The sequence below is a fragment of the Pinus tabuliformis genome, chromosome X (assembly GCF_031772625.1).
Source record: "Pinus tabuliformis cultivar Carrire ecotype Pingquan chromosome X, CPIR1, whole genome shotgun sequence".
NCBI classification, from domain to species: domain Eukaryota; kingdom Viridiplantae; phylum Streptophyta; class Pinopsida; order Pinales; family Pinaceae; genus Pinus; species Pinus tabuliformis.
This window is the reverse complement of record NC_142308.1, coordinates 672,576,454-672,590,213: the sequence shown is the minus strand read 5'-3', so window position 1 is coordinate 672,590,213 and position 13,760 is coordinate 672,576,454. Positions and strand designations below refer to the sequence as shown.

General features: G+C 42.9%; 1 protein-coding gene across 1 annotated transcript in view; it reads left to right on the top strand.

The window, feature by feature from the left end:
* Positions 1 to 13,760, top strand: part of LOC149141768 (histone deacetylase 5-like) — a 415,110-nt gene that overhangs the window by 146,950 nt on the left and 254,400 nt on the right. The window contains exons 5-6 of the mRNA XM_089451330.1: positions 9,824 to 10,035; positions 10,157 to 10,221. Of these exons, the coding sequence (XP_089307456.1) occupies positions 9,824 to 10,035; positions 10,157 to 10,221 (277 nt within the window). The remainder of the gene's footprint in view (positions 1 to 9,823; positions 10,036 to 10,156; positions 10,222 to 13,760) is intronic.

The window sequence follows — 13,760 nt, the reverse complement described above, 5'->3', positions numbered from 1 at the left end:
ATGACCCATAGAGGTCCCCTTCTGTTTGTGTGTTGACTCCCTGTACAACTGAAGTTTCAAGAATACCAAATCCCCAATCTCAAACCGCCTCTCTACTCAGCCTCTGTCTGCATAGAGCTTCAGCTGGTTCTGCGCAGTCTGCTTGTTATCTTTGGAGTCCGTAAGATATCTTGGCTCTCATGTATCCAATCCTTGGCCCTAGGGTCCTTGTTGTCTCCAAACATCACGTCTACAAAATATAATGCATCATATCCATACAAAGCTCTGAATGGGGAAATACCTATGGACATGTAATACATTGTGTTGTAACAGTACTCTCCCAAATGCAAACACTGTATCCATGCATGCTGATGGCCCGTCACATAGTTGCGTAGTTAACCCTCCAACCATTTGTTGACTATTTCTGTCTGCCCTTTAGTCTGGGGGTGATAACTGGTACTCTGAGTGACCTCTGTGCCCACTAGTCGAAACAACTCCTGCCAAAATCGCCGCATGAACCTGCTGCCTTGATTGCTAACAATGGTCTTCGGGAGACCATGAAGTCGAAATACCTCCCTGAAAAACAGTTCGGCCACCTGTGAGGTCGAATACCGGGCTGAGATGGCGAAAAAGTGGGCAAACTTCGTCAATCGTCCACTGCCACGTATATGCAGACTTTGCCCTGAACTGTGAACAACTTGGTAATAAAATCCATCAACACTCGCCCATTTCCCTCAGGGATAGGAAGAGGCTGTAGCAACCTAGCAGGGCGTGTCTGCTCACCCTTGTTCCTCTGGCACGTGTTACACTCTCGGACATGACTCAGGACATCATCCTTAAGGCCCTTCCATGCAAAACGCTCCCTGATGGCCCTGTAAGTCTTGGTAAACCCCTATTGCCTTGCTAATGGTGAGTCATGGGTAGCCTGCATGATCTTCTCCCTTAACTGGGAGCTGGGTACTAAATAAATCTGGCCTCGAAAGTAAATCACCTCGTTCATCACCCTGTACCGGTCATCTGCCACTGCACTATCAAGGACCTCACATGCAAATCAGTCCTTGGAATACTCCACTAGTAACCGTGCCCTCCAATCTAGTACAATGCTCATCAGTGAAATGGTAGTTGGCCTCCTGGACAATGCATCAACTACTACGTTATGCTTTCCTTTGACATACTCAATGTCAAATTCATGTGCTTGGAGCTTGCTCACCCACTTCTGTTGCCTCTCCTGCAATTGTTTCCAGTTCCACTCCAAGAAGAATCTGAGATTGTTGTGATCTGTCTTGACCTGGGACCTATTTCCCACCAGTACTCGCTAGCGCATGCATGATGGCTAGCATCTCTTATCATAAATGGAGTACAACCTCTCGTGGGACAGTAGCTTCTGGCTCTTGAAAGCTATCAGGTGTCTCCCCTGCATCAAAACTGCTCCTACACCCCCCCTAATGCATCACACTCAAGTACAAAGGGTTGTGTGAAATCTGGGAGTGCCAACACTGGGTAGCTGCTCATGACCTGTTTGAGGCGCTCAAAAGCCTCCTGTGCCCCATCTGTCCACTCAAACATCCCCTTCTTCGTCAAATCGGTGAGGGGAGCTGCCAACTGAGAGAAGCCCTTCATGAACTTCCTGTAGTAGGTGCAGATACCCACAAAACCCCTCAACTCCGTCACATTCTGAGGCTCTGGCCAATCCTGGATGGCCTTGATCTTCTCCTCATGGACTCTCACACCGTCCTCCCCAATAATGTGCCCTAGATAGAGCATCTTCGTCAAACCGAACTCACACTTGGACAACTTAGCGTAAAATTGCTGCTAGTCCAAAATACACAGTACTGTCTCCAATTGCTGCAAGTGTTCCTCATAAGTCCGGCTATAGATCAAAATATCATCGAAGAACACTAACACAAATTTTTGCAATTGCCCAGGTTCATGCAAGATTGGAAGGTGGCAGGTGCCTTGGTTAGCCCGAAAGGCATAACCAAGAACTTGAAGTGCACATAGTGGCACTTGAAAGCTGTCTTAGGGATGTCCTGATCCCACAGCCTGATCTGGTGGTACCCTGAACCAAGTCAATCTTGGAGAAGAACTTAGCCCCCCCACAGTTCATGCATCAACTCATCTATGCATGGGATAGGGTAACAATTCTTCAGGGTCTTCCTGTTGAGGGCCCGGTAGTCGATGCAAATGCGTAAGGTTCCATCCTTTTCCTCCACCAGGACAACTGATGAAGCAAAAGGGCTGGAGCTAGGCCTAATGTGACCAAGTGCCAACAACTTGTGAATGACCCTCTCAATCTCATCCCTGTATGCCTTGGGATGTCTATACGGGGTAGTAATCACGACCTGTACCCTTGGCTCCAACTCAGTAGTATGCTCAAAACCTTGGTCAGGTGGTTGCTTGGGTGGTATGTCTACAAACACCACTGGGTACTTGTCCATAATAGCCTGTATGTCTGGGTGTGTTGGATTGGGCAGACCCCCATCCCCAGAAATCCTCAACTCCACGACCCACTCAATGTCGCCATACCTCAAATCAGCCTCCATACTGCGGGCCAAAACAGTCTGTGGAGGGTAAGAGTGCATACCTCACAACAAAACCAATTTTCCATTCAGCCCTATGAATTCCATCTCGAGCTGCCTCCAATCGATAGTGACTCGACCAAGTGAATAGAGCCACTGGACACCCATCACCACATAGGTGTCCAAAACATCCACCACAAAAAAGTGGTTTGTCACTGAATAGTTCCCCATGGTCACTATCAAGGCGGGAGCATAGCATGTGCATTGCATGGTTCTATCTTTCGACATAAGAATTGAAAATCTCTCAAACTCCTCGGTTGTGATGCCCCTCCTTTGAACCATCTATGCATCAATGAAATTGTGGGTAGCCCCACTTTCCACCAAAACTGAGACACACTGCCCCTGCACGGTGCCCCTGATCCTCAAGGTCAAAAACTTGGGTACCCCAGGTACAGATGCAAGGACCCCTCTTGCTGGTGCGAAGGGAGCTCCCTGTGGTGGTGGTGGTGGTGGTGGTCCCCTTTCCACACGTGCTAAGCTGTCATCTCCACCCCCTTCCAGCTCTACATCGTCCTTCAGGTCATTGTCAGAAAATACCTCAATGTAAAGTGTCTTGCCTACTGTGCATCTATGGCCTGGTGCCCATGGTTCTCGATAGGTGAAACACAACTTCCTTCTCCGAAGGTCTCTCCGGGTCTCCTCATCTAGCTGTCCACGCTCCTGGTTGGCTCTTGGTGGTGGAGTCCTAGTGTCTCTTCCCCTTCGTTGGAAAACCTGTCTAAGTGGTAACGATGCTCTAGCCTTGGGTATAGCATCCTACAGATCTCGGGCACTCCCCACTGCGTCCTGCAAGGTAGTGGGCTCGTTGGACTTCACCAATCCCTTCAATGGCTCTGCTAACCCCTCTACAAACATGAGGACCCTCCTGGCCTCTGATAGATTAGGCACCATCACTGACAACCTCAAAAACTATAAGATGTAGGTCTCAACTGTTGATTTTTAGTAGCATCGGATGTGCTTTAGCCATGAAAATTGGTGGAGAGGTTAAGGCACATGAGATCTTCAAGACCCATAAATCGTTTAGGGAAATTCCACCTGGATGGAGAGATATTAAAATAATTAATAATTTTAATGGGTTCCTAAGTCTAATCTTAGGAAAATTAAAATATTAATCTGTATTAATATAATATGGGTGAGAAATTTCTAAATGATGAGGATCAAGCCAAATTTAATCTTAGCCATTGATTAGGACTTAATCTCGGCCGTTGAAGACTCAACAGGAAAAGTATAAGAGGAGGCTTGAGGGTCAGTTGGAGATACACCAAGTTGATCAAAAATTCGATTTTCTGGGGCAGGGTTTGCTGAGAAATCGAGTTAGTGATTTGTTGCAGCGAGGGACAGTTCGTCAAAAGGCCGAGAATACATATCAAAGAGGCAGAGAAAGTGCTAGATAGACAATGCAGAGCCTTGGAAGGCTAATGCAAAGGCAGTCAGTACTGACGCAGAGGCTGAGGAGGGCAACACAGGTGATGTAGAGGGCCAAGAGGCTGACGCAGAGGTTGACAAGAAGCAATAGAGGCTGCGCAAAGGCTAGTAGAGCTGACGCTGGGTTGTAGAGGAAGCGCTGAGGAATTTTCGTGGGGCAGACTGGGAGTTGAGAGGCAGTTGCAAAGCAGAAGAGGGTGATGCAGTCCCTGGAGGGTGACATAGTTCCAGAGAGAAGGTTGGAGCAGCTTTCGCTGTCTAGCTAAGGAACTATTGAAGTTGTTGTGGGATCAATCATCTAGATGCTGATCAGCTGTAATATTTGTCTCGAAGGAGAGGTACTTCTACCAAGGAAATTCTCTAAAGGGTGAGCCATTTCTGGCACCCTAGTTGTATTCTGAAACTGCATAATAATAAAACCCTCATATCTGCTGCATTGGTTTTCCCGCATTGGGTTTTTTCGGGGACGATTGTCCAAAAATAACGGTGTCCCTTGTGTGATTGCCTTAGTTATTTCAGTCGCTGATCTGTATATGTGTTAAGGCTGCATTTGTGTTTATTTCGGTATTTATATTTATAAATAACTAGTTAATGGAAAGAACAAGTAGGAGATAATAAACCAGATAATGCGGTAGGGATTTCTGATGTGTCAGAGTTAGAAATTTCAACATGGTATCAAAGCATTGTAGATCACAGGAGGATTGAAGGCACCAATAGAAATTTGAAATTTGCAGCTGTTTAGAGAGACAACATTGTTCTAAAGCAGAAGCAGCTAGAGAAGAAGTGACGCAAAGCCTGCGTCAACATTTCAAGCCAGGAGGAGGGTCAGCACAGAGGCAGAGAGGGGCAGATCAGACCTACGCAGTGCCTAGTCATCTTTCTTAGCCAGGAAGGATTGATGCTGTGGCTAGGAGGAGCAGATTCAGCCTTTGCCGCGATTGCGCAGAGCCTAAAAGGCTTAATTTCTTCAATTGTCGGGGCTTGGGGAGCTGTGTGCAGATTGTGATTTGAGGAGCTGGTGGGACGTTGTTTTTGTCGATACAGAATAGTGTCTTAAGGAGACGGAACCAAGGTAGAGGGAATCACTACCTCGACGGATTTCTAGCCAAGGAATCCATATCTGAGTTGCAGCGGTAAAGGAGGATTGGAGGGGAGTGATTCGACATTTGGTAGGAGGATTTCCGTGAAGGAAATCAGGACTCAGAGGGTGTCTAGAGGAGCTTGTTCCTTAGAAGGTTTCTTGCGCCAAAAAAATCTAGATCCAAGTTTTGCTGGGGCAGCAACGAAAGAGGGAGAAGAGAACCAGTTCGACATTCATTTTGGCAGAGATGGAAGCCACATCTCTAGGAGGGAGGTGGGGTGATCTGGAGTTGTAGTCAAGTGGACTACATGAAAGGGGTAGGAATCAGGATCCTTGAGGTGCCCAAACTCTTAAGTCACATCCCAGCTATGGGAGCCCTTAACGATAGTAGCATGATGACAGGTGTCGGGTGGAGCAGCTAGGCAAGACTAGAGTGCAGAAGTCTGTAGCAGCGCAACAAAGGTTGCAGCAGTGCGAGAGGCACATAGGTGTTTGCAGCAGCGCAGTGGCAACAGAGGGAGCATGGGTTAGCAACAGATGCAACTTCAGCATCATGAGGCTTCCAGATTGACTAGGATGTCAATATTTGGGGGAAGTCAGTTACGTACTTCTCTGTAACTGAGTTGCAGTGGCAGTGCTAGGAGCAGCATGGGCAGCATGTTGAGAGGGAGCTGCAGTACAGATGTAGCAGTGGCAGTGGTAGTGTCATGGGCAGCAGTACAGGAAGCAACAGTGCAGAGGATGTGAGGCAATAGGCCAAGCATTAGCACAGGTACTGATGCAGAAGATCAATGTGATGTTTCTATAGTGAAGCATTGCTAGAGAGGCAACTTCAGCATCATGAGGCTTCCAGACTGACTGGGATGTCAGTATTTGGGGGAAGTCAGTTACCTACTTTTCGGTAACTGAGTTGCAGTACAACAATTAGCAGTGGCAGTGCTAGGGGTAGCATGGGCAGCATGTTGAGAGGGAGCTGCAATACGGATGTAGTAGTGGCAGTGGCAATGTCATGGGCAGCGGTACAGGCAACAAAATGCAGAGGATGTGAGGCAACATGCCAAGCATCAACACAGGTACTGATGCGGAAGATCAATGTGATGTTTCTATAGTGAAGCTTTGCTAGAGCACATTCCTCGCTAAGAGGGAGTGTTGATTTTTGGTAGCATCAGATGTGCTCTAGCCATGAAAATTGGTGGAGAGGCTAAGGCACATGAGATCTTCAAGACATAAAAATCGTTTGGGGAAATTCCACCTGGATGGAGAGATATTAAAATATTTAATATTTTTAATGGGTTCTTAAGTCTAAACTTAGGAAAATTAAAATATTAATGTGTATTAATATAATATGGGTGAGAAAGCTCTAAATGACAAGGATCAAGCCAAATCTAATCTTAGCCGTTGATTAGGGATTTAATCTCAGCCGTTGAAGACTCAACAGCAAAAGTATAAGAGGAGGCTTGAGGGTCAGGTGGAGATACACCAGGTTGATTAAGAATTCGATTTTCTGGGGCAGCGTTTGCTGAGAAATCGAGTTAGTGATATGTTGCAGCGAGGGGCAGTTCGGCAGAAGGCCGAGAATACATTTTAGAGATCCAGAGAAAGTGCTGGAGAGACATTGCAGAGCCTTGGAAGGCTGACGCAGAGGCAGATAGGACTGACGCAGAGGTTGAGGAGGCCAGCGCAGGTGACGCAGATGGCCAAGAGGCTGACACAAGCAACAGAGGCTAGTAGAGATGACGCTGGGATGTAGAGGCAGCGTTGAGGAATTTTCGTGGGGCAGACTAGGAGCTGAGAGGCAGAGATAGAGTAGAAGAGGGTGACGCAGTCCTTGGAGGGTGACACAGTTCCAGAGAGAAGCTTGGAGCAGCTTTCGCTGTCCAGCTAAGGAACTGTCGAAGTTGCTGTGGGATCAATCATTCGGTTGCTGATTAGCCGAAATATCTGTCTCCAAGGAGAGGTACTTCTGCCAAGGAAATTCTCTGAAGGGTGAGCCATTTCTGGCACCTAGTTATATAAAAAACTACATAATAATAAAACCCTCATATTTGCTGCACTAGTTTTCTCGCATTGGGTTTTCCAAGGATGATTGTCCAAAAATAACGGTGTCCCTTGTGTGATTGTCTCAGTTATTTCAGTTGCTGATCTGTATATGTGTTAAGGTTGCATTTGTGTTTATTTCGGTATTTATATTTATAAATAACTTGTTAATGGAAAAAACAAGTAGGAGATAATAAACCAGATAATGCAGTAGGGATTTTTGGTGTGTTAGAGTTAGAAATTTCAACATCAACATTTCTCGTCTGTTTGAGCCTTGTTAGCTCCCCAAAATGCTCCTCTGCGTCTCTCCTCTCGAAACGCTCCAACACCCTCCTAGTGAAGTCCTTGTAGGCTGTCACTTCGGCATGCCCCATTGTGGTTAGCCCATGGAACCAATAGTCATGGGCTTCCCCTTCTAAATGCAATGTGGCAATTTTGATTGCCTCTCCTTTCGTCATCTGATTGAGGTGGAAGTAGACATCCAACTTCTCAATCCATGCTTTCGCTGAGCTCTTGGACGAACCATCGAGAATGTAAGATTGATTTGGATACATCTTGTAGCCAAACTATTTTCCTAGAAAACTTGTGAGCTCTTTGGTTGGGTACCTAGGCATTTTGATAGTTGGAAATATGGCCATAGAATGGCTAGTTGTTCAATCTTGACAGTTAGGTTGATGTCAGGCCTTAGAGTACAACAGGTTCTTAGTCAATCTGTGTGGTATAGATCATATGGTTGGTTCCTTGCTGGTATGTGTTTGATTTAACAGTTCTATAAGTGAATGGAGGAGCATGGGCACCCTTTGGTTCTGAGATAGAAGCAAGTTGCACTGTTCTTGTTAGAGAAACCAAGGGTTGATTGCAGATTGAATTTTGTAGTGGAATGGTGAGATTGTAGCAAGGATAGAGATGTTGTCCTGACTTCTGAATACAGCAGTTATTTTTGGAGTTTTGTTCATGGAAAGCTAGCGCCAGTTCTTGTGGAAGTGTTGTGGCAATAATGGAGATTAAATGATGGATGACAAATAAGGTAAAATTGTGTGGAATGAAGGAAAACTTGACCATATTGTAATGTGAATAGCACTTGTATTTGTAACAAGTCTATGATATAATGTTTTGATTTGATGTATTGATCCTTGAAAGGTTTGAGCTTGTACTCACTGTTTCCTATCTATGGAGTATGTTATTAGGATGTACCTATCTCTGTAACATGTAAATAGCATATTGTTGTAAAACTTAGATTGGTATGTATACCCCTTTGTCATGTGTCCCTGATGATTTGTAGTACATAAACCTCAGCTATAGAGTTGTTGAACACTTGGAGTAAGGCCATGTGTTGGCTAGATACTCTATGGGTGGATCATGTTGGTTGTAGACTCTGGGAGGTGTTAGCAAATAGTGGGTGCATTTGTTGCATTGATAAGCTCTCAGAAATTGGTAATGGAATTGTTTGTACATTCAAGGGGAGTTCATCAAGAAGTTGGATGAACCATGTACATGAAAGACATCCTATTAGATTGGCAGTTGCAACGATTATGTACCCATGTATTTTGGTCAATGTTTGTTCCTTTATATGGACTTTGATTGTTTGGCAATCCTTGCATGATTGAGGTATGAGGTGAAAGTGCCAGAATGAACCAAATATGGACTTTGTTGATCAGGAAGTTCTTTAATTAATGGTGGAGCAAATGTTGCAAAGGACTAGATGACGATGAAAACCTGACCTGACAAAGATTAAGACAAGTAGTCATTAAGGGGGAGTATTGGAATATTAACACCTACTTGTCTTTTGTGTGATAACATTTGTAGTTGTTATGATTATTGGTCATTAGTGGGTAGAGTTTTTCTCTACCTAAGAAGTTTTTATCCAAGTTTTTAGTAGGTTGTTAGATTTAGTTGGATTTGAGAGATTCTCTCCAACTAAGCACTTCCTAGTTTGGTGTGTGATTGAGATATTCCCTCAATTGGTTGTTTGTGTGATCAAGTTAGTCTGTCTTTCTTGTGGCAACTTTCCTGTATTTATGTGTAAAAATTATTTGATGTTAATAGATAGAGTGCTCAACACATTTTTTAGTAACAATGTCTACACTCCCATATCCTTACAAAAAGAGTTACACCATGGGGTGTATGAAGGAGGTTGGCATCGCTTCAGGTCAACTGCCCAACTGATCATACACATAACGTAAACTTAGTAGAACAGCCTGGTGAGGCCACAAAGTGAAATCTGGATGTTCTGTGACCAGAATTTGATGAGCCGAAACTTTGTTCCTTTTGTATTCACATCCTTTGATTCAACTTTATTTTTATAGTATTAAAGGCCAACAGATTTGATAAATTTTCTGTTCCGTTCATTTGTATTTCCAATTTTCTAGAAGTTCTCACACAAGCTACTACTGATTTTGCTATTATTATTTGCAGTATTTTGTGTACCTTTGATGGTTGACCTATTTTGGCCATTAGTGGACATTAACATAGTTTGTTTCTCTCACTAGAAAAATCACTTATTGATGGAAAGCATTTAAGAACCGTAGTGTTACCTAACCTTTGTATTCAGAACATTCATTTTGTCTTGATTACCGAATGTTATGTTTAGGCAATTTGGTCCTTACAGATAGTATCCTGAAATGAAATACATTTTTTATGTTGTGTTTTCTGGCTGCCTGGTTATCTATACTAGAAGCCTTACAATATGTCAAACTTTAATCTAGGTTCTCTCTCTTATCAGATTTGACGCAGGAACATTCTATCCAGGAGGAGATGATGGGTTCTATAACAAAATTGGAGAAGGGAAAGGAGCGGGATACAATATAAATGTTCCTTGGGAGCAAGGAAAATGTGGAGATGCAGATTACCTTGCTGTTTGGGACCATGTTTTGGTTCCTGTTGCAAAGAGTTATGATCCAGATATGGTTCTTATTTCTGGAGGGTTTGATGCAGGTTTTCTTTTGCCCTGATATAGTGCTCTTCTTTATTAGTTTTCCTTACTATACTTGATTTTTACATGCAGGTTTTATCTTTCCCAGTGTTTTAATCCCTTTCGATTTTATGTTTTTTACAGCACTTGGTGACCCATTGGGTGGATGCCGACTTACACCTTATGGGTATTCACTAATGACAAAGAAGGTTAGCAAATGATGTTAATATTTTGATTGTTGTTGATGCCATTTTGCTTGAAATAATATTTAACATTGAATCAGTCAAGATTCTTATACCTTGAGGTGTGTAGAGGATCCAATACTGAAATGAATAATTAGCTCCAAACATGATGAAGTGTTATGATATGGGATAAGAATACATCGTCCCCAACATCTATTCCCCAATAGCTATCACTTGTTATAGTAACTATTGGCTAGTAATAAAGTATTATTATATTATTATTAATAATTATTAGTGATACATTAATATATCTACCCTTTACTATGTATACTACAGCACAGCCCTTACTGAAAATGCTCTTTCCTTGAACAATAGCTGAAATGCCAGTAACATAACGTCATAGGAACCACATGGATTTCTGTTTGCTTGTAGGATATGATTTTCAACAGGTACGGAGTTTTCATTTGAATTTTTTTGGGGTGATAGAGTTAGCATAGTCTAACGTATACATCATTATGTTTATTAGTATTAACCTAAGTTGCATGAAATGCCGAAACTTCTAGAAATTTCCAAGATGGGTATGGCTGGAAACTTCATATACATACATATACATATATACATACATATATATATATATATATATTACAAAAAAGTTAATAACACACTACCTTGCAAGAAAAGAAAGAATCAGAAAATAAATGACATTTTAGAGGTAAAATGAAGTCTATATTATGTCATGTCCCCATTTTTAGCCTTCTTCATAGTGCAGCCAGGGTGGATTTCCAAGGTAGGAGGTGGCCAGGTTAGTGGAGCAGGTTTATGTCATCAGGGGTTCCGATGGATTTTTGCGGAGTTTTTATGGGATTTGATGGCATTCGCTTGGCATATCCCACCATCCGCACAATTTGCCGTTCATTTTGTCGCATTTCGACAACTTTAAGAAATCAACATTATTATTGTCCATAACTTAATTAATCATGTTCGAGGTGGCACTCCGAGGAGATTAATCGGTGGAACACCTCAGTGTAATAGCTCGTTGGAACCGGAACGGGAAGATCTACAAGATTGGATGGTTAGATATGCGTTTTAGCGGCCTGAGGAGACATGGTGGCCAATTTACCCTTTTCCCTGCATTAAAAGAATATTTTAATTGAAATAAAAGAGGGAAAAGTGCCCCATGATTAAAATAATAATAAAATAGAAGGTTCTAGAGGAATACATCAAAATCTATAAAAGAGGAGGAGGAGACGATTGGAGGACATCTTGGATTGAGCATTATTTCTTGTATGAGAAGTTGAGAACCCGGTTCTCTACTCCATTGGTAGCCTCAGGATGAAAACCCTTAGGTGATTTAGAGAGACTGGGCGAACACCCATTTCTTCCCTTGGTGAATCCATTCAGGGTTCACAGGTTGTAGTGTATTGCTTTTCAATTAGTTTTGGGAAGCCCCTTGTGGCATTGTTATAAATCAACTATTTTGTTATTCCAGCGTGTAAAACCCCAGTTTATATATTATAATAACGCTGAGATGATTTCTGCTTATAGTGTTATGGAATTGCATGCATTTTATCTGTTATATTTTACATGGCAATCTTCTACTACTGCTCCCCTGGACTCGCTGGGAAATTGGCTTATTGATAGTGGTGCCTCAAGGCACTTCACTGGTTACAAAGAAGCTCTCTATAATTTGGTAGAGAAGGAAACCAACCTGGAAATTGTTCTTGGAGATAATTCAAAATATCCCGTGAAAGGCGTAGGAAATGTCACTCTTCAATTGAATCAAGGAAATACAATCCATTTACAAGATGTATTATATGTACCTGATCTCAAAAAGAACCTGGTGTCCATTTCGGCAATGGAAGACAAAGGCTACAAGGTGGTCTTTAGCGATGGCAAGGTATGTGTATGGAAAAAGAACTGTAAAGATGCTTTTACTTTTGGGTTTCGGGTTGATTCATTATATCAGGTCGGAGGAACTCTGCTGGGTGTCATGTCTTGTGACACATCTCTTCAGTTCGAACTATGGCATCGGAGGTTTGCTCACCTTCATTATAAATCTCTACCTGATGTGAGGAAAATGATGAATGGGATGCCCAAATTCAGATTAGAGCAAAAGCGTGTATGTCCAGGATGTGTCGATGGAAAGCTCAAAAGGGGACCATTCCCCTCAAGCCAAAGCAAGACCTCCGATATATTGCAATTGGTTCACTCAGACATATCGGGTATGATGCCTGTGAACTCCTTGAGAGGATATTTATATTACCTCACTTTTACCGATGATTATTCTCACAAGACTTGGATATACTTCTTGAAAAAGAAGGATGAAGTGTTCTCCTAGTTTCGGCACTTCAAAGCCTTGATTGAGAATCAAACTGAAAAGAAGATTAAGACCTTAAGGACCGATAATGGGATTGAATATGAATCCAATGAGTTTCATGACTTTTGCAAAGAGGCTGGCATTAAGAGGGAGACTACTACACCATATACTCCTGAGCAGAATGGTGTGGTGGAAAGGAAGAATCATACAATTGTGGAAGCTGTCCGTGCTATGCTCCATGATCAAAGACTTCTGAAGTTTCTATGGGCCGAAGCTACAAATACCGCCGTATATGTACAAAACCGATGCCCTCATCAAGCATTGGGTTCCAAGACTCCCGAAGAAATGTTCACCGGTAAGAAACCTGACGTATCTCATTTTAGAATTTTTGGAAGCCTGTATATTTTCATATGCCAAAAGAGAAAAGGAATAAATTGGGTGCATCTAGAAAGAAAGGAATCTTCGTGGGCTGTAACGAAAATACTAAGGGCTATAGAATCTATGTAGCTGGTTAAAGGGAAGTCGAGATTAGTCATGATGTCACCTTTGACAAAGATATGGCTCTTAGCAAAGTAGACAATCTTGCTACTTTAAGGGGATCTAAAGACGCTGACACTGGGGAATCAAAGGAAAAGGAAGATGAGACGATGCCCGATGTGGAAGAACCTATGGATCCTATTGATCCTTCTCCGCAAGAGCGTTCCTCTTCTAGGAAGAGGCCTTCATGGCTTAGGGGCACACTTGATGATGCTGAAGGACACATTGCACCCAGAGGAACCTTCCGTGAAAGTAAGAAGCCGAACAGGTATCAGGGATACCTAACCATCATGAGCACGATCATCCAAAATGAGCCTTCGTCATTCACAGATGTGTCAAGCATCAAGTATGGAAGGATGATATGACCAAGGAATATGAGTCCATTATGAAAAATGATGTTTGGGATGTGGTCCCCAGACCCCAGGACAAAGTAGTTGTCACTTCAAAATGGCTTTACAAGATAAAGCATATAGTTGATGGGAGTGCGGAAAAATATAAGGCTCGTTTTGTCGTTCGTGGCTTCTCCCAGAAGGAAAGTATAGACTATGACGAGATATTTGCACTTGTTGCTCGATATACCACCATCCGCTCGATCATAGCCCTTGCTGCTTCGCAAGGATGGAACCTACATCAGATGGATGTCAAGACTGCGTTCTTACATGGTTCGATCAAGGAGGAGGTCTATGTGGAGCAACCCGAAGGATTTGAGATT